Source organism: Anopheles nili, chromosome 2 (genome assembly GCF_943737925.1).
Source record: "Anopheles nili chromosome 2, idAnoNiliSN_F5_01, whole genome shotgun sequence".
Classification (NCBI taxonomy): Eukaryota; Metazoa; Arthropoda; class Insecta; order Diptera; family Culicidae; genus Anopheles; species Anopheles nili.
The window spans coordinates 4,123,478-4,143,521 of NC_071291.1; the positions used below are offsets into that span (position 1 = coordinate 4,123,478).

At 47.6% G+C, this 20,044-nt stretch overlaps 1 protein-coding gene across 1 annotated transcript in view; it reads right to left on the reverse strand.

Moving 5' to 3' along the window:
* Positions 1–20,044, reverse strand: part of LOC128721708 (uncharacterized protein CG43867) — a 108,900-nt gene that overhangs the window by 16,577 nt on the left and 72,279 nt on the right. Inside the window, exon 3 of the mRNA XM_053815488.1 lies at positions 13,684–13,746. Within this exon, the coding sequence (XP_053671463.1) occupies positions 13,684–13,746 (63 nt within the window). The remainder of the gene's footprint in view (positions 1–13,683; positions 13,747–20,044) is intronic.

Consider the following 20,044-nt stretch of genomic DNA (forward strand, 5'->3'; position numbering starts at 1 on the left):
GGAACTACGGCCGCCCTGTCGCCGGCGGGACGTTATGGTCGATGAATTATTCTTCAACCCCTGCGAACGTAACGCGTGCTCCTTCGCGTTGTTGTGCGTTGGTTTCTTTCGCGTTCGCAGCCGTACAACCAATGCGTCCGGTTGACGGCATACCAAATTATGCTCACCGACTATAGCCCCGTGTGCGTACTGGCCCAAGTTGCGCAAGTGACAAAGAAATACGCGACTGGCTTCTTGGTCGGGCCGTTTCCCTTCACGTTATGTTCCGTCGCTCTAACGTCGGTTCTATAAACCCTTGGGTGCGTGTGGTTCAGTGGCACCGAACGCAAAAGGAAGCAAATGAAGGTTGCAAAATATTCCTTCCAAAAAGTCCAAGGCAAGGTTTTTTGCATCATTTGGTGGTGGGTGGGTGGTCGTATTCAATTAGCCGTATATAATTTACGATTTTCGCGCAGCACCAAACTTGTTTACACACGCACCCAAGCTCTTGGCTTGGCGCGTTATCGACTCCCTCAAGAACGAACAAACGGCAGGCGAACGACCAAATCACGTGCTCCAACCAACGGCTCGAGGAGGTTTTTTTTATGTCGTTTAACATGATTTGCGGTGGTGAAAGGATGGAACGAAATGATCGACTCAACCCCCCACTCAAATCGGGCCACGCAACCGGACGCATTTCATGATTCAAGCAAATAATCGAGATCTGCATAAATCGATGTTTAAAAGTCTGGTTAGCAAATTATGTGGCCAAAGAATGGTGGGTGGAGGCCAAAAAAAAAATTGGCTCCCATTACAATTTTGCTGTTCATTTTGTGGCGAACACACAGAAGCCGTCATCTTTCTTTTTTCTTGCGTTGATTTGAGCACGCACACGGCACGCACAGCACGGTCTCTCACGTACGCACGCACGCACGCACGCAGGACACGGAAAGCGCTAACGAACGAACGCGGCAAATGATTCACCAACTGATTGTGGTGCCATCGCGAGAATCCGAAAGCGATCAATTAATTCCAATCGTTCGCTTCCGTTCCATCGCCACACCACGCGATCTCGATACGGAATTGACGGCGGGAACACGGCTTATTCTTTTTTGCTCGCTGCCAATCCGTAGCACAGGTTTTCCTCGGCGCTAGAACCGGATGCCGTTGTCGGAAAAATGTAGGCACATTCGCACCCGCGTGAACGTTTCTTTTCTTTTCACTGCGATCACATGACGATCCACCGCGGTCGGTTCTCTTCCCAGCACAACCAAACGCACCATTTACACCGGTTCACGACGAACTTCCGGTAAGCCGTTGGGGTTGAGTTTCACGTTTTCCCAACTCGTCCCCGAGCGGAAGCACACAGATTTCTGGACATTTTTCCCTTTATTTTTGTCGATCCGGATATATAAGAAAAAAAAAACCCCCGACGGAATCACGGATACGCGCGAGAGCAAACCCAACGAAAAACGATCCGATTCGAACGAGTGTCACGTGGAAAATGGTCCTGGCTGCGTTCTTTATTCCATCCACCGGCAGAACCCATTGCTCTCTCTCTCGCTCTCTCGTTCTCTCTTTCCGCTTCTCTCTCAAGCATTTGGTGAGGCAAAAACTGCGTGAGCACTTTTTCCACTTGCTCTCTCGCAAGCATAAGCTTGCTCTTTCTCTTTCTCTCTTACCGCTCCATAGACGACGAAAGAAAGAGAGAAAGGATCATCGTGAAAATCGTTCTCCTTCTGTGTTTTTTTTTTGCTTTTTTTTTCGGCCTTACTTTTCGCACCCAAACGCAACCGAATTAAATTTCTCAAGAGATTTGGAAATAACTCGAGAAAACATTATTAAATATAGACGACCATCAATATGTCGAGCCTGGTGGAGAAAGACCGAGACCAGAAAAAAGGGAAAAAGACCATGTACGCACGCACGGTTCGAGAAACTCGCCCAAACAGAGGCGCCCATTGTGAAAGAGCGTATTATTAATGGGGAGCCCTTTTCTTGGGGATCGCGAGCAATGATCTTGAGAAGGGGCCCGTTCAGCGTGCGAGTTGTCTTGTATTATTACTTGACTCAACGCGGATTAGGCCTCGTAAAGCGAGCTGGCAGCGGGGCTAATCCAGACGGATTACGATAACTGCCTGCATCACTCTCGCGCAAGGGGCCGCCCAGGCGAGATTTATTGGTTTACTTGAAATCGCATTTTATGCCATTCAAATTCCGCCCCGGGTTGAAGGAAAAATGTTGTAATTTATGCAGCTAGGAAAGCAGAATGCTTCAGGTATTAGTTTTGTTATAAAACAATGAATACATCGGCATGGCATTCATCCCATGGCATCGTCGTATTAACCAACACAGTTATGCTACCAGATGTGTAACAAAAACCGCTCCCAAACGAGCTGTCCTTTGTAACCGATGGGATGTTCCAGATGCTTTCATGATGATGGTAAAATGCCTTCCGATAATGGTCCCCCATTACTGGTGGTTAATTGTCACTCCGATGAGCATTAATTGCTGCGATTGCAACAATACAACTACCAGCTATCTTTATAGAACGCATTAATGGACTTTTCTCTCATGCTCAGTTTTTGCTTATGCAATGGATTTTCATTCTCACCGTGCTCCACAACGATATGGAGTGTGTTCCTGCGAATGTTCTCACCTGAAACGAAACGGAATGAAGCAGAAAAAAAAGGAAACTTAGTACACTCTTCATCAGTCGAACGATTTAATTAACAGTCGCTGTAGTCGCCCAGCGCATCCCAGGCTTCCTAACCCACCATGGCTTCCGCTTGGCAGTCGTCAAAGGAATGTGGTGTCATTTCGTCAGCTGTTTGAATCACGTCTTCGCTTCTCCAGAAAGGCGTGCAATATTAAATCCCTTCGGTGCAGTTTCGACTGCACCGAGAAGCCCCGTTTTTATGTCGTACCGAAACTGCTCTTGCGAGCTGCAATATCGACTTGCTTCATGCAGAGAGCTGCATCATCTGCAATATGCAAAAAAAAAACACAGCAAGCTGCCAAAGTCCCTACGTGCCGGTTACGCTGGGGAATATGGACCAGCTAGAGCGCAGTTTGTCATAATCAAATCGTTCCCAAAGCGAGAAAACGACAGGCCCCAGGGTAAGGATGGAATTGCCACATGCACAAGCGGACATCCATTTCGGTGCATGTAAGGAAGGATTTAATGTCACTAAAGGACGACCGATTTCGCAGGGAAAGCACCCGGATGCACACGATGCAGGATTAGTACGACCGATGCAAGCTGACGAATGACTTCAACGGAGATGGCAGCCACGCGTTCGGTTATGTTACCGAGTATTCCGGGGCAATAAATTGAAGTCCGCAGCTAGACAATGGCACTTTATTAGAGGCGAATTGAACGAACGCGTTCGTATGAGATAGCACTCGCAGCAGGATCATAGTTTGAGCTAGCATTTAATGATGAATTCCTGGGAGCTCGGCATCATTTCCCGCAGGCGGAGCTTCTTTGTGTAAGAGTTTTCTCGAAGAACCTGTTTCGAAAGACTGGCATTGTGGATGATAGTTAGACCAAACAAAGGATGAGAAGTTGTGCGTAGGAAATCGAAGGCTCTTATTTGTTTCCATACGGGAAGTTACTCGTAAGGGGATTATTAATTCTGCTGAAAATCGTAGATATTTTTCAGTATTCGGTGGAAACATAGAAGAAGCCCTAATGCTGCAACTTTTAATTTTTAAAAGAGTGTCTTCTGAGTTCTTTAATTTTTGTTAAAATAGAAATTCTGTCAAATTCCTTGACACCAACCTCAAACATCCGCAGTGCGTTGAATGTTGATTTGCATTTTGCTCACTTTAATTAAAATTTCAAATTGCGTGCCGCGTTTGTTGGGTCAAAAACCACATCGACCCTCTTTATGCTAAGAAATGTGCAAAAACGACATGCTACCACACCGAGGATCCTCCAGCCGAAGGACGAAGTTTCGGTTTTGATTGTAACAGATATTTAGTCCGCGGAAGGTTACGCCACCGTTTCCTGTGTGGGTAAGGATGCTCGAACCGGAAGTATGTCGCTCAGTTTTTTCCAACCACTTCCCAGCCAAAGCGTTACACCGATAAGCGAACAATCGACCCCAAATATGCACCAACCGCATGGGTGGTTCGTTTTGCATAAACATTCAACTGCAGTCCTCGGGTTCGGTTCAATCATGCGGGATGGAAAGCGTGGCTTGGAAAAATGCAAAAGCTCCTGGCTCGTGTGAAATGGTTGCATGTTCCGGAGGTCCAGCTCACATTTTCTCATTACCGTACCGGATGTGCTAGGGAGCAACAACAGCAACGGTACATGCGCCACTTCACCGGTACGGTACCCGGGCAATAGTACACTCCGAAAACACCACTAATGGTAATGGTGCAAATTTAACACTTTATGATGCACGGTATTCCGCACATTTCTCCCAACGAAACATTCGGTTTTTCGGCGAAATGCGGCTAGGCGCGAAGGAAAAACATTCTTTTCCCGGTGTCCCAGAGGCCGGAGGACCTCGCGCGTCCGGAGGGTTTTATTTGCACAAATTATCCTCGCACCGGGCCCGTTGTCGAGCGGGGATAATTTATGTGTCACTAATTACGCGCCGGTAGAAATCCCAAGGCACCCGGGTAATGTGCGGCACCAATGGGCTTGTGCCACCATTTTAAGGTGCCTAGGATAGTCACAGGGAACGGGGAGAAGGTCATTATTGAGCCAGCGCAATTGAAACACAACGCAGTGATGAAAAAATGGCAGCACAAAACAAGGAAACCTGCTGCTGCTGCTGCTTGCAACGTGCGAAAAATCCATGGGTAAGAACAAAATGGTATATCCTTTTCCGGGGGTTCAGTAGCGTCCGCTTAATGTGAGATAATGCTCAGTGGAACTGATAGCAATACCGGAACGGCTGTGTTTCAAAAGCGCAAAGATAAAAGCAATCTACCGGTTTATCTAGTTGGCGTTAAGTTTTTGTTCCGAAAAAAGAAACGACACTGAACTCGAAACCCCCAAAACCGCTACTATAAACTGCAACGAACAAAACGAGAGCTCGTCAGGTTTATCAGACGATCCTCTCAAGGGTGCCAAACGTCGTCCTTTGGGATTCTTGTCGGTTAGTATTATTACCGAATCCTTCGCAGAGTGTCGGGTTATGTTTCCGTCCAGGTTCTGTTTTATTCTTCGCCCATTTGAGGACGAAAAGTCGAAACCCCAATCAGTTCCGGGTGTGTTGTTTGCCGATTAACGAGGATCTTATGGTAAAGGAACGCGGAGTACCCACCTCTGAGTCATATTTAATGCATAGCGCGCATTTGTACGTAGTGGACTTGACGGATTTTGTTGGAACCTGTTTTTTTTTTATTTGACATTGCAACGGAACACCGACGTGCGCGATGGAGGCGCCCTTCCCAAGTAACTATAACTTACCCGCAGCAGATGAATATTATCATGGTTTAGCTGTCCATCCTCGACTGCTCGACTATTACCGAGTCCCATCCACCTCATCCACCTCACGAAACAATACCTCCGCTTGGTTGGATGGGGTGAAGTTTTTTACGTGTCAAAACCATAGCTCTTTCCGTTCCGAAAAAGGGCGATCCTTCGGGAGAGCTGCCAGGATATAAAATAAAACGCAGTACACCAAAGCAACTAAGGATATTACTTTATGTCCGTGGGTTGGTGCCCGAGCTCGGAAAGGGACCACGCCGAAGGTTGGCTGCCGTTCGTCGTCATTTTAATGGGGATGGGATCAAAATGGAGGAAAAATAGACGTCGCGCATGGCGAGGTCCGGGTTCACTTGCCACGACTGCATTGGGACTGCAGTGGGAATAGGAAACAGACGAAGAAGAAACCCCAAAAGAAGTGTAAAAAAAAAATAACAAGCAACGACAAAAGTCCCCGTCCGGTGGATGGCCAAAGCGACGGACGATAACTTAAAGGTGGATTACTGCACTTTGGCGCGCAAAAGGACGAGACGGTGCTTTTCTGCGATGAAGATGCATTGCCACACCGGCCTGGCCGGTCCGGAAAAGTTGGATTTTATCTCGTATAAATAGGATACAAGAAATATTTCGTCCCAGCTACAGGAAACCCACTTCACGGTTTCTTCACGCCGAGCGTGGAAGTACTAGTACGAGAGACCGTTTCGTTTTTTTTTCGGTCGTCAGTACAGCGGGTTTGTCCGAGCTTGCGACTCAAACGATTGCGTCCGATGGAGGTGTAGGAAGAACAAAACAAAAAAAATCACAAACAGAGACTGGGGGGAACGAAACCATTCCACCGGTAGCCACTTTCGCCGGTTACTCCCGCCAGCCGAGATGGCGTTCCTATTTTTAGAAGATGCCAGATAAGTCCACCGAGAGAGGTCCACCGGACGCCTCGATAATGGCACACGGTAAAGAACGATTCAATTAAAGTAAATCGTGCGGAAATGGAACGACGGATTTTATACCGGCCAGCGATTGTCGATTACGCCTGCGGGTGCCGTGTGACCTGCGGATTGCCACCGTCCATCCGAACGGCGACGTCGTAGAGGACGCCGTGGTGGACAAATTTGTGACATTTTGTGACAGCGCGCTGATTGCTGTTTTGCTCCGGAGTGCCGTCAAGCTGCGAATGCTGCGTGGTTTTGCGGGGGTGCCCGAGAAGATTGCTTTTTATCCAAGTTTATTCGCAGAACAAATAGCAAAAAAAAAGGAAATTGCACACATTCACAGGAAAGCGAGATGATTTCGTACTGGGGCAAGCGACAAGCTGAAAAACTTTAAATTCAAATTGAGAGGCTTTCGGAATGCGCTAAATTGTACACCAAATTGTAAATGCATGATGTAGCTCATTTCCACCTCAACATGCGACGTGATCGTGGCCGATCCTCTGAAGGAATAGCTTTACAAATGGCCTCCTATGTAGCCTCCTCTCGCGTCCCGGTACTCATTGAATTGTGTGCAAACAAAAAATTTAAATGTCGTCGATTTGTTACCAACGTAAGTAGCGTCGTTAACGTATGGCCCGTGGCCAATCGAAGGCAAAGGGCCACATGCTTGTTAGCGACATGCGACACGGTATCATCAGAAATGAGTTCATCAAACCGACCGCCGAGCACTTAAACACGAAATGTATCATGTTTCGGTAGCAATTTCGGTTGTGGATCCAATTTGTCCCTCCCACGGTGGGAGCTTCGAGGAGCACGGGAAAAAAACAACAATCCACACGCCTCGTGAAAACCCGTTTCATCATCATTTTCATGCTAGAATGTGTGACACTTTAATGACACCCACCCGTCGTCGTCTGGGTTGGGTGGATTTCGGGTGTTTTTCTTTTTCCACCAGCGGAAGGAAAAAAAAACGCGACTTACTCACGAAATCGTGCTCAATCGAAGCAGGCTGAAACAATACAACCTTCACCAGTTTGACGTGGCGTAAAATATCATCACCCAAGCGCTGTTGACTTTTCGCCTGCGATATCTAGTAGCCTGCGGGTACCGACCGTCACGCTGGCAGTTAATCATGGGAAGCACTGCGTCGGTTGCACCGAGCCAACGAAAACACGAGCACACAAACAGAACGAATAGTTACTCTAAATAATAAAAACAATAACACTCTCACCCATCGAGGTGTGGCATCTTAAAATGGGCACGAAACACCGGGCGAGTGAAACAGGATTACGTGTGTGAGATGTGACGAATTTCCAGACGTGGTTGGCTCGCGGTTGCGACGGAGGCAAATCCACTTCAAATCACGCCACGCCACCATCCGAAAACAAACCTCCCCGCGTTTCCTTGGCCCGAACTCCGGGGACCTTCGATTGCGTCTGGGAGATTTATAAATAAAATCATTGAGAAAAGAAACAAAAACCGCAGTCGCTCAAGACCGCGATGTGGTGGACTTATTTTCACTCCTACCCAGCCCACTCCCACGTGTGTGTGTGTGTGTGTGTTTGGGGCGAGGTTTTCCCAGCGGGGCCAGTTCCGTCTCCCTCAAGTACACATCACACGCGAGAACGCGGTTAGATTTTCCTCAGTTTTTTTTTGTTTTCCTTCCGTCGTCAACGGTTAGGAGCAAATAATTTGATCCAGTGCTTACCATTCCGACAAGTGCCGGCAGTCTGGGGTGGCACCCGAAATACGTCACGTCCCGGGGCCAAGGTGTAGTGTCTTCTTTCGCCACCCTATCCTCTGGGGTGGGTGCGCTCTGGTTTTTACTCCGGGCAATGAAAATGGGTGGGTTTTACCGACGATTCATGGCTGGCGTTGCAATCATGGGGTGTGGGCAAAATTTCGCAATTCCCTGTGCAATGCGTGCACAGTAAACGGGCGTCGTCGGGGACCGAAAATTGATGCCAAAGTGGCGAGAAAATTAATTTATTTCCGCGCCCTTGCCAGCAGTCGCACGCGTGAGTGACGGTGCGGTTATGATTATCGGCTCGACTAAAGCAACAACGAGCGGACGGACGGTTTTAATCATCGATGGGTTCTCGGGATTGATTTTGATGGAAAATGTTTAATTAAAAACAACCACCCACCCTCGATTTGCCCGTGAATGGCAGCTGTCGGAGGCGTTTTTCACAAGTTGCGTTCGAAATTTTCCACTCACTCTTGGGTGGAAAAATCGGGTTTGTTTTCCACGATTTCTGTTACTCATGGGGCTGGGCGCACACAGCGCGGATGCTGAGTCGACAGAAGACGAATGCTGCTGTGTAAGGGAGACGAAACACTCCAACACTCCACTTGACGTCACGGGGCGAACGGGATCTGGTTTGGTTCGGGGAAAAATCATGGCCAACTGCAAACCATGATCATGAGTCATGATTTAACAAACACGAACATTTGGCCCATGTTGTTTGGCCCTTCGGTTTCAAGCCTCTTCCTGTGGTCATTTCATTTTTTTTATTTCATTAAAATGATTAATTTACGCTCAACGTTTAACTGGATATATTACTGCACGAAGGACACGGTTCTCTGTACCACGCTTCGAATGAAAGTAGTTGCCATGGAAATCGCCATGGCCATGGAATGACGATGACGAAGATGATGCATACAAAATCCAGCTGTCGTGGCTGAACCCGGCTACGAGAGTAGGAAACATTGTAGATATGCCCATTTGTGTAGCCCCGAGCGAGCGACGTAGTCGTCTCGGTGTCGGTTCTAACCCAGCGGGGGAGGAATCGGTTCGTCGCAGGACGACGAAACGGTCTATCCGGTCGTTCACGTCGCCAAAATGGCCAGCCTGGCTGTCGGCCAACATTTGCGTCGCCAACTGACTGAGGGGGAAATACGAGAGAGATGTTGAGCGCCTATTCTCGGTTCTCTGTTGGTCGTCGGGTGTCTCGTCATGCCCAGGTCGATGCTGGGCCTCCGGCAGAGTAGAGGTGTCTGATGTAAAAGGCTGGGGCTTGGAATTGGAAAGCCGCCTTTCCGTCGTACTCGAGAGGCAGTGCGAAATGATTTAAAGTGATAGAGGGCGCTATTTTAGACAAATGATGTCTCTCTTTAATCAGTGAAAGCGGTAATTGACAACCTGCAACCTGAAAAAAAACAAACTCGCTGGGGAAAAAAGCCCCTGGAAAGGGAAAGCAGAAATGCCATTCGAGTTGTTTATGTGTAAGCATTCTGCTACAACCCCACCAGAACCACCTGCATGGCTGTGTTTAATAACGTTTAGTAGCACACAAAAAACCCGCTTACGATTCTTCATCGATTCAACGGTCAACGAACCCAGTCCAGTTCCTGCCGCAGATGGGATGTTTTGGCTTTTATTTGCCGTCTTTAAATGTGAGATATTGATAATATGCTAAATTTGTTTGCAAAGAACTCGTTTCGAGTGAACTTTTCCTTTCCTAGCGTGTCGTCCGCTGTTTCTCTCCAGGTTTCGGGAGACAACCGGCGCACAGAACGTTCATTATTTTGTCAGTGACATCTGAACTTTCGTCGATTTGTTTGAAACCGCCACTTCCATTGAGCAAAAAAAAAGGACGCAAACGGTGTGTAGCTTCTTTGGTGGCAGCGTTGAACGAGGATCTGGTGGGAAAAGTTTTTCCTTTCCAAAGCGCCGTATCATTTTGTTTTTGGATGGAAAATTGAATTTTCGACGAAAGAAATGCTCCGTCTTCTAACTCGTTCGTTCGCGGGTTCGTGTGGAGCGTGGAGTTCAATAAACGTGCCTGCCTGGCTGTCGACCATTTCGCCCAAAACGGCATTCCTGCAGGCATTGCCGGTGGCAATAAACTCCGCCGGCGTGGATAGCAAAGCCACGGAAGTGCCTCCACTAACGAACGGGTGCGGACAGAGCGAAGACATCGTCCGGATTCCTTCGACGGAAGCCGGTTCTGTGGTGAAGTCCTTCGGCACACAGACTTCAACATCGCGGCCTGGCTGGAATCGGATCGAATGATCGAAAACCAACAGACGGCGCTTTCGTGTGCAGAGAACATTTCTGCGACGGGTTCGATGAGTGAAATCGGCAACGGCAAACACTCATAAAGGAACCGCATCGTGAAGGGTTTGGCTTTAATGCACTTTCCTCGTTCGCTGTCGAAGGATATCGCAAGGACCGTCGTCAAAGCGTAGGACTCGATAAGTTTGGGCTTTTCATTCTTCTCCCCACCAATTATGTAAGCACAAAATCAATGCCATTTGATTCCTGCGTGCTTGAGCATGAGGCTTCCTGTCGTTGGTTGGGTTCGATTTTCTTTTCCTTTCAGCCTGCTGCCTAGCTGGGAGAACCTCACACTGCCATAGTGTAATTACGATGTAGGTCAAGGCTACGTGTTAATATCTGCGTGAGTACATCGTCGTTGTCGTCGATTGGGAGTATTCTTCCGGAGGGGCCAGTGAGCGTGAAAGGAACGATTGCCCTGGCAAAGTCCCACAGATGGTGGCTCTTATCGAGATAAGAGCGTGCTCCCGAAAAAGCTAGCTTCTGTGATTTTTTCTTCTTTTTTTTGCTTTGGCGATTCAAATTTTAGAGTGTTTGCTCTCTCCGGCGTGTTTACCTTATCTCATAGATCCTGCGACATTTTACTATGTTGGTGTTGGTTGTTGATTCCGTGCGATCCTGTCACGCCTTTCGTTGTACACACTTCCACTGGGGACGGTACACACTTTAACACTTCTAAAATTAAAACATAGCTTTTAAATTGGCTGAATGAGAAGTAAACTAATCTACAATGAAGTCTTCATTTCGCACAATGCATGATTCGGAGTCCTTTTTGAACTTTTGAACTGTCAATAGCATAACTAAACAGCGAAAAAAAAAGTCACATATAAAAAGCTCCCTGCACAGAATAAACAGTAGGCGCTTTTCCAAGCGCATGTTCCCTCTCACTTGCACTTGTTGGGTTTTTTCTCTCTCGTTCACTCTCAACAGTGGGGAGTTGGCGCTCTCTTTCTCTCGTACTGCCAGCCACCTCGGATAGCGCAAGGTAGGAACATTCTTAAAACATTTTCCTAACTACACACAGTTTGACGTTTGCTCCGCGTACCATTTTCAGTCACCATTTTCCCACAAACGCTGGGAATCGCGAGAAGCGCAAGCACACGGATGTGCTTGCTCACTCACTCTCTCTCTTCCTCGTGCTTTCTCGCTCCAGCGTACACGCGTTCGTTGGTACGCTTTTCTCACTTTCCCACGCCAGACCATGGCGGGGATGAAAACATCGAACATGGATCATGCTTTACGGCCGGAACACCTCCATTACTCATCCGGCCCGTGCTTCCGAGGTGGCGGCGAACCAGCCCCGTACGGATGGAGCACGATTTTTCCGGGCGTACTAGGGAATGCTGGTGCATTAGCGCGCTACCCAGTGCTAGCGAGTTTCGGCCTTTTCATCGATTTCAGTGTGAAAGGACGGCTCTACGCTGGACTCGGCGGTGGAAATTTGTAACGCTTGAAAATAGTAGCAGTCGTAGCCGTGTTTGCGCAATCGATCACACACACGAATACGCACACACGAAAGCACGGAAGAAAGCAAAGGATTCCGACACGCGTCTGTCGTACAGACGGGTTGTGACACACGATTCATGCCACTGTAGGCAGGATTCGATAATCCTTTCCCGTGAAATTCACATGATCGGTACACCCGTTGCACAGCATGGCAATTCACAGGCCACTTTTCTCTACACCGTGGTCACACCGTAAGGATGCTGCACTTGGTGGAAGGACGCAACCGTGCGTGCGTCTCCGCTCGATTGTTTTTCCCTCCACCGAAGGGTCGGAAAATGATTTCCACCCAGCAACTTTCGCACCACAAAACCGAGCTACGCACTCGCGCGGGACACCACACACGGCCAAACAACGCGGGCACGGAAAACAACGCGTCGGGACAAACAAAATAGAAAAAAATTGCGTACCCCGAAAAAAACGTGTCCGTCAAAAAAGCGAAAGACGATCCAAAACGTTGAATCGGCCGTCGAGAATTCGCGTGACGCGCGGCTCCTGTGTGTGTGTGCGTGCGTGTGTGGAAACGCGTTTGAATGGCGGATAGAAGTGTGTGAGAGTCACCATCCCAACACACAAACACACAAGCGGATGTTCAAGTACGAGGGAAAGGATAAAAAAGCGTCAACATGTCAACACGGGAAAACGGAAGGGTGCTGACGAGAAAGGACCTTCCCAATACGTTCACCACACGGGCAATGGCCGTGTCCGTTGGGCACGTGTTTGTGGGAAAGGAGGCTCGCCTTTGAAAGAGCCATAGGCCCGGCAGCAATATAGGCCTTTCACTTCAGGATCCCAACTCTTTGAGGGTTGTTTCCTTAGGTTGCCTGTGTAAATGTGTGCTGGTGGGGGTAGCGTGGAAAATAGGCCTTTTGATTTTCGAATCTGTTTGCGAGAGTGTGAGTGTTCATAGCGTAGCCGAAGTGGTGTTTGTAGTATCCTTGTATCCGTAGCCTTGCGCACATTTGCGCATGCGGAAAATAGGCATACCACCCCACATTCTGACATTGGGTGGTCGACGAAGTAGGATGGAGCAGTAGGCGCTGAACTGCAACTGACAGCAAGAAAATGACGCTTGCTTGACAGGAAATCGAGCAAAAACGTTCAACTACTACTGAGAGGGACGATGGCGCTCACAGTAAGCTTTTTCGAGGTTAAATTTTCCATCCACGAAAGCTTTGGCGAACCTCCCGAGGAGCTTTAGGAAGAAGGAAAGCAGTGACCAAAATCATGCAGCTTAGCAAGTGAAGAACGTGTAAATCAAAAAATAATCGAAACTTCTAAACGGCACTGAGTAGAATTCAAGCATCCTTACGTAGCTGATTTTCTACGGTTGGTTTCTGGATTATTAATATGACAAATTATTAGTGTTTGTGAATATTGTAGAGTTTTCTACAACAAATTTATAGCATTCACCCTTGTGCATTATATTCGAAATTCTTTTGAGGTTGCTGTAGAAAAAACCAGCAGCAGCGCACTCTTCGAGGACACTTCCCCCTAGCCGCTTTTGGGTATGTTTATTTTGGATTGTGTTTACTTTTAATCACGACAAATGATGGAACGCATTCCCCCCGTGCGTTTGATATCGGTTCGCAAAGGGCACCAAATATCGACGGACTCTCATAAAGGAACATGCCTTAAAGCCACTTTTCGTTTTCTTTATTTACGCACAAGCATCGTTGCTAATGCAATGAACGTTTGATCAAAGTTAACTCGTACGAAAAAGGGAAGGGATCGAATATGGATTTAGGGACGGGAGTTCTTACCTTATCTTCGGCTTCTTCGGCGCGTTCTTCTGCTTCAATGACGCGCTGCTCCAGTTCGGAGAGCTGAAACAAAGAACAACACATCATGTTAATGTCGTATGTTTATTTGGTATATAAATGCAAATTGTGGTGGTTTCGTTATTAGGCGCCTATATCATACAGCGTGATATAGTAAATAACCTTAGTTAATTTATGAAACATATACGTAGAAAGTCATTTCATTGGTGGATTCTAGTCTCAGGACATTTGGTGTGTGTCTCGGGTTTCTAAGCTTACAGTTCTTCCGTCGACGTATAGGTGGCGCTGTTGTGATACATTTGCTCGTGTCGGCTAAACGCTGGTCGTGGAGATTCGAACAGCACTCAACAGCTCCCTCGTGCTTTTATTCTCCGAGATTGAAAAGCATATTGCAATTTGCCACATATTTAGCAGCATAATTAACTAAGAGAATCGTTTGCTGTGCCACGATTTCTTCGAAAAAATCCAACAGATTTGTCAATTACAAACTACGTGGCTTGGGTTAGCCTCGTAATGAGCCGTCGCCTGATGCCGCTTGGATTTGAGCGACAGACCGTCGTCTGCTCTCGACGGTAGGGTGTTGTTGATGACGGCAATTAGTGCTAATTAAAATTTCGGTTCGTGATCAACTTTCCTTTAGCCGGAATTGGTGTGAACGTTCGCTCGAGAGGATATTTTGGGTCTTTCCAACATCACCACCACGCTATAACAATCGCATCAAACACGACTTGAAGAATGCATCGGGCGCGCGGATAAGGGCTTCATCAGCTTGCTCACATACACCCACACGTACGCTAGCTAGGCGAAACCTCGAGAAAGAACTTGATTTGCACCGAAATAATCAAATGGTTGCCGAGAAGGCGCGTGGGCTGGCTTTACGGGGTTCAGGAGGAAAGAAATGAGATGTAGAAGAATGCAAACTAATGATCATGGTCGGGACATTTTGGGAACCCGTAGACCAGAGCTTGGCCTTCTGTTCGTTGACGGGCTTTCCGGGAACAGACTTTAAGCCATCGACTACGCAAATGGAGATTTTCCGCCGAAAACGTGGAAACAATGGTCATTAAAGAGGATTGCTGCAGGCGGACCGAAAAACGGTTCAACAGCATGTGAGCGCGAAAGAAGGGAATGATTTAATAAACACGCTTGGTGTGGAAAAATAAGGCTAGCGAAATTTGCCGAATGGGGCTAAACCGGGATTGAGAGACACGACTAGAAAAGTAATTAAAAAAATGGCGCCGGAATGGAAACGATTTAATTTTTCTAAAACGAAAAACGTGTCCGATGTCTTTGGAGGGATTATTCTTTAAAACGGGCGCACGATGAGTGGAATTTAGAAATTAATGAGTGGAAAATATTCCGAATTTCCATTCCCAATTGTTAAAGGATTTTCTTCATTTACCGATAGAGGGCGATACTGAAACGGAAAGTTAATTGACAGCTCCTAATTGTCACAGAAGCTCTGAAAAAAATGTACAGAAAATGCTGAAAAATGGTAGATGTATCTCAAGGAAAACAATAGCAAAGTATGAAAAATGTGCAGGAAAACTTAAAGAAAGAAGAAATAAGCTTCAACTTAAACAAACCTAATGGAAACGGGAAAAATGCTACAAGCTTGAATATCCTTCTGGGTCAATATTTGGACAAGGTTTCTGCGTAACCGCAAGCGGTTTCTCCACCACATCGCCATACGTCAATTTTCCGGTACTTTGAATTTTGCGGTCAACAGGTAGCGTCGGTTCGGTGCGAATCCCTGAACCACCAGGCAATCCAATAGCCTCCGGTCGAAACGAAATGTAATTATTCGGGGTTCACTTACAGCCTCGCAGCGAAGCGGCCAGAATTTTCCCCCTTTTCCCACACGAAGCCAAAGTTACCCAAAGTGCGGTAAAGAACCAGAAAGCAACGAAACAGGGAGTTTTCCCTCTCCCTCGCGATATCCGGCCCCGACGCGGCTTAGGTGCTGGCGTTTCCGGTTTATCGAATGGGAAAATCGATCGATTTTTGGCCGGATAGAAACCATTAGTACGCGACGCGGGACGTACATGATGCGGGAGCGTTGTAATGATGGTAGAAGTAGCGACAGCAGAAGCAAAAAGAAGAAAAAAATCAAGTGAAGAAAATCACAGCATCGAAAGTGGGATGGTACAAAAAAAACTGCGTCCCAAAACCAAGGCCTAATTCAATCAACCGATAATTTAATGATCGTCTGTTTAAACGGGAAGGAAGAGAACGATGGACGTGAGAAAAAAAATCGTTGTGCGGAAATTCTGAAATTTGTACTGGGTGGGAAAACGGTGCCATTTGCAGATGTGCTAGGGCTAGTGCTAAGCTTAAGGAGATGACCGTAAACTCAATTGTAGACTGGTGATGTGAAAGATGTAGCAACTTTTTAATTGGGATCGAACGTTTTAAATGCGATCAAGCTCCTGCAAATCCTGAAAGAGTGCATTTTTATGCTTCTATCGCCGTCAAGGTTTGGTATTATTATGAATAATCAAATTAGGTTAACTTATGGATATTTTTTACTTCTTAAAAAAAACTTAAATTTTTTACCCTGCCATCTAGGTTTGAGCGAAATAAATGTGTTACTGTGGAGTACGTCACGAACGAAGAAATAGGGCAGAACGAAAAGGATAAAAATTTGATTGATTCATAAGCATGCTTTTCCCCGAAAATGGAACGCGATCAATCCGGGGGCAGTTATGGCTGTTCGTAAATCGATTTCGCTCGAAGCAACGCACAACAGAAGGAACCATTTTTCAACAATCACGGCACGCCCCTAAGCCTCGCAACGCCTCGCGCTCTGATGGAATTCCTTGCACACGATTCGGCACCACCGGGTGAGTCTCCCGTGGGAAACCATCCCCTCTGTCTCTCTACCCCACTCCCATCCCTGCAGGCCACTTGTGCGGGTGCTTATTTTCCATTTCGTTAGCGAAATGGCCCCACCACGCTCGGTTATGAGTGAAGGGAAAACAAACGTACAAATGTGCGCCATTCCACCGTCTATTCGGTGAGGCTGCAAATGGCTTCGGTTCGGGTTTTTCCTGTTGGCATATCATTAAGCGAGGGCACATTCCGTGCGAACGGTACGATTTCTGCCAGCGAACCAGCCGCACACCGCGTGTGGTTCACGTTTTTGGAGTAAAATCTATTTTGATAAATGTTTTGCCCCAGGAAAGAAAAAAACAACCCTAGCGAGAAGGGGAGAGATCCATAACGTTTCCGTCTCGGGAATGGCCTCTTCCGGTAGAGGCTTACTTTCTCGCGAGGACGGGGGAATGCGAGAAACGATGAAGGATAATTCCACCATCCGGCACGTTCTGTTGCGTGAGAAGCCCATCATGGTGCCTTCGGAGGGCTTTTCACGACCACCATTTCTGTGCCCGTGCCTTTCTTCATCAGCCGGGGAAAGATCCAACATCCGGGAAAGATGACAAGATGATGGATGAACGGCAATGACGCAAGACAAAGGAGAGAGAAAGAGAGAGATGATTGTTGTTGCGCCGCCGCGAAACAAACGAACTAGCGCACCTCGCGTATGGTTCGGAAGGGCTACCGTTCTTGAGTTACGGGGGCCTAGGTTTCGCATGGGCCTTTGGCCACCCCATGGGTGAGATGCGACGTTCGACCGGAATGGGAGTGGATCCAATTTTCGTTAAGTAAACACGGTGGCAGTTAATAACGGCAGTGGTAAACTGAAAACACGGAAATTCCCATGAAATTTAACAAACGGATCATACCGGCTAGGCTAGGAAAATGAAGGCAGGAGGAAAGGATGGCAATAAATTGTAAATTGAAACCATGCTGCAGTTGGAAGAAAGCACAAGGGTTTTTTGCAGCAAAAAAAACAGGTAGGAAAATGTGTAACATATAAACATTTGTTCAATGCTCTTTCAGCATATGGGAGTGTAACTAGGATTGTTTAGTAGAATATCTAACAGAAAATTATTGGAGGCGCATTCATCAAATGCTTACTATTCATTCAATCAAATACTTATTATCGTTTGGTGGTAATTATTCTTACTGTAAGCTGTATCATTTTTGTTCCGGAATTTGATTGACAGGATAATGTAGGTTAGAACAGGTGACAACACATCCAGTTGAAGGTGTGTAATCCACAAAAAGTAATTAAAAATATCGAAAAACATCTCTCAACAAAAAAAAATTGCTACTTTTTAACAATCGTTAGTAGACATTGTACCCACGGCCCAGCAACGCAACGCAATATCAGCCTAATTAAGCCGAGCAAGGGCAAAAGTTTTCTCATTCATCAAAACTCCAACAAGTGGCATAAGCAAACAAAACAAAACAAAATAAAACGGTGACGAGCAAAAGAGAGGATGAGAGATGAAAAATACAAACGACACGGCGGCACGGAAAAACCGATTCATCGTTGGAAATGACTCGAATCGCCACGGGCAACGCGGATGCGACGAACGCAGGAATCATCAACCCATACCCATCGCAGAAGCCACCCGGTAACCATGGCAACCTGTACCGGATTTCATCCCTTTTTTTTGGAACCCCACAATCGAGCCTCTTTACCCCGGCTACGACACGAATACGAGCACAGGCAACCAGGTTTCCGGTTGTTTCGGGTCTGCAACATCGCGCGGCATGATGGAATCAAACAGAACGAGCTACAATTTGATAAATTTAATTCACTTGGTGTCTGTTTGCGTTCTCGCAAAACCCACCAAACGGTGCGTGCGCACGCACACGTTCACCTGGCACGGTCTCAAAGGCGGGCCAAAGGATAAGAGCCCGAAATACGGACCGATTCTCTCGCCAACGGTCGCCAGCCTAAGCGTCTTGGTTTCGTAGGGGAGTTGTGTTCCTTAATTCGCCTCGCCCTCTTAGCAGTTGGGTGGTGGTGGTTTGGGAAGATTCAGGTGCTCGATCTGGCGCCCGCTCAGGTTCCTTGCTGCCTTCCCCGGTTTCTAGGGATGCGCGCCTTGAAACGACCACACAATCAGCCTAACGAGGGGCCTGAGAATCCATTTCCATCCCCAGAGCACCCTCACAGTACGCTCGTCCAAAGGAGCCACCAGGCGCCTCCATGCGTGGGAAGCGATATTACGGGGAGACGAGGAACCTTTAAGGTGAACGAGAAATAAGAAAAAAAAATCGAAACACACACCGCGTGCTGAAGACGTCAGAGCAGGCCATGGCTCGAGTTTCCTTGTTCGTGCGAAAAGACGGCGTCGTTCTATTGTCCCCTTTTGTTGTGCCGAAGGGACAGACGACGCGTGGTTCCACGAGGTGGAAGAGACAGACGAAATCGGCCTATTATTCGGCCTATTGATTGCCGGTGGGTGGGTGCTCACGAACGAGAGCACACTCGAGGGGCCAAAAGGGCGGCTGTTGTCGGTTGGACCGGCGTTTGATTTTTCGCAGATTTTCCGCGTGCGTGGGTGGAGGCGAATCGAATTTTATCTACCATCAAATTTTATTGTCCACCCGAGCGGAGCGTGGCTTTGGTTTGCGCCCAAGGACCCGTGACTAAATGCAGCACGCACCGCGAAAGTGGGCAAACAAATCTGGTGACGTTGGGGTCAGGTTTGGTGGGGCAAAAAAAAAACGAAGGAACATAGCCCAGGGCTCCAACAGGACCACGAAGGAGGACGGAAGCGTACTTGTTGATAGTGCGAGCGCGAGGTCGTTTTCGAGCACGGTAAGCGAATGTGTGTGATGAATTTATTTATGCTACCGTGGCCACGTGGCCATTCAATTGAAGGCAGCCGCATTGGGAAGCTAATAACGATCGATGGAGCGTCACCAAGATGGGAGCGTTCCCAAAGGAACGAATTCCTAGGAGAAAAAAGAAAAGTGTCACATCCACTTACGCCCTGTTCAGGTTCCGAGTTTCAAAGCGTGACTCCTTGGAAGTGTGACCCATTTTTGCCATCCTCCAGCCAGCGAGGGTGAAAAGCACAATGCTCCAGAAAATTCCGTTCACGGTGGCATCGCGGCATGTGACATGTTGACATTGGCGACCACCCCTGCCTCAGAAAGTCCCGCGCGAGAAACCCTGCTACTCCTGTTGCACGTGTCACGCGTGTAAGCGAATGCACCTGCGTCAGACATGAAGCTTTCCCAATTTACCCGGTTTCCAGGGCAACAGAAAATTGCAACATGCAAGGCAAACATGACCCCAAAAAGGCACAAAAGCCGCTGAGCGTGTGTTCAAAACCATTGTGGGATGCTGCCTGTTCCGACCGCACGTCAGCACGCGGTGGAATAATGGCTCGAAAAACGGTGTTACTTTGTGTGATGAGCGTCGTTGCTGCGGTAAGGGAACTGTTACAGGACGAGTCCAAAAACGAGGTCGCCAAGG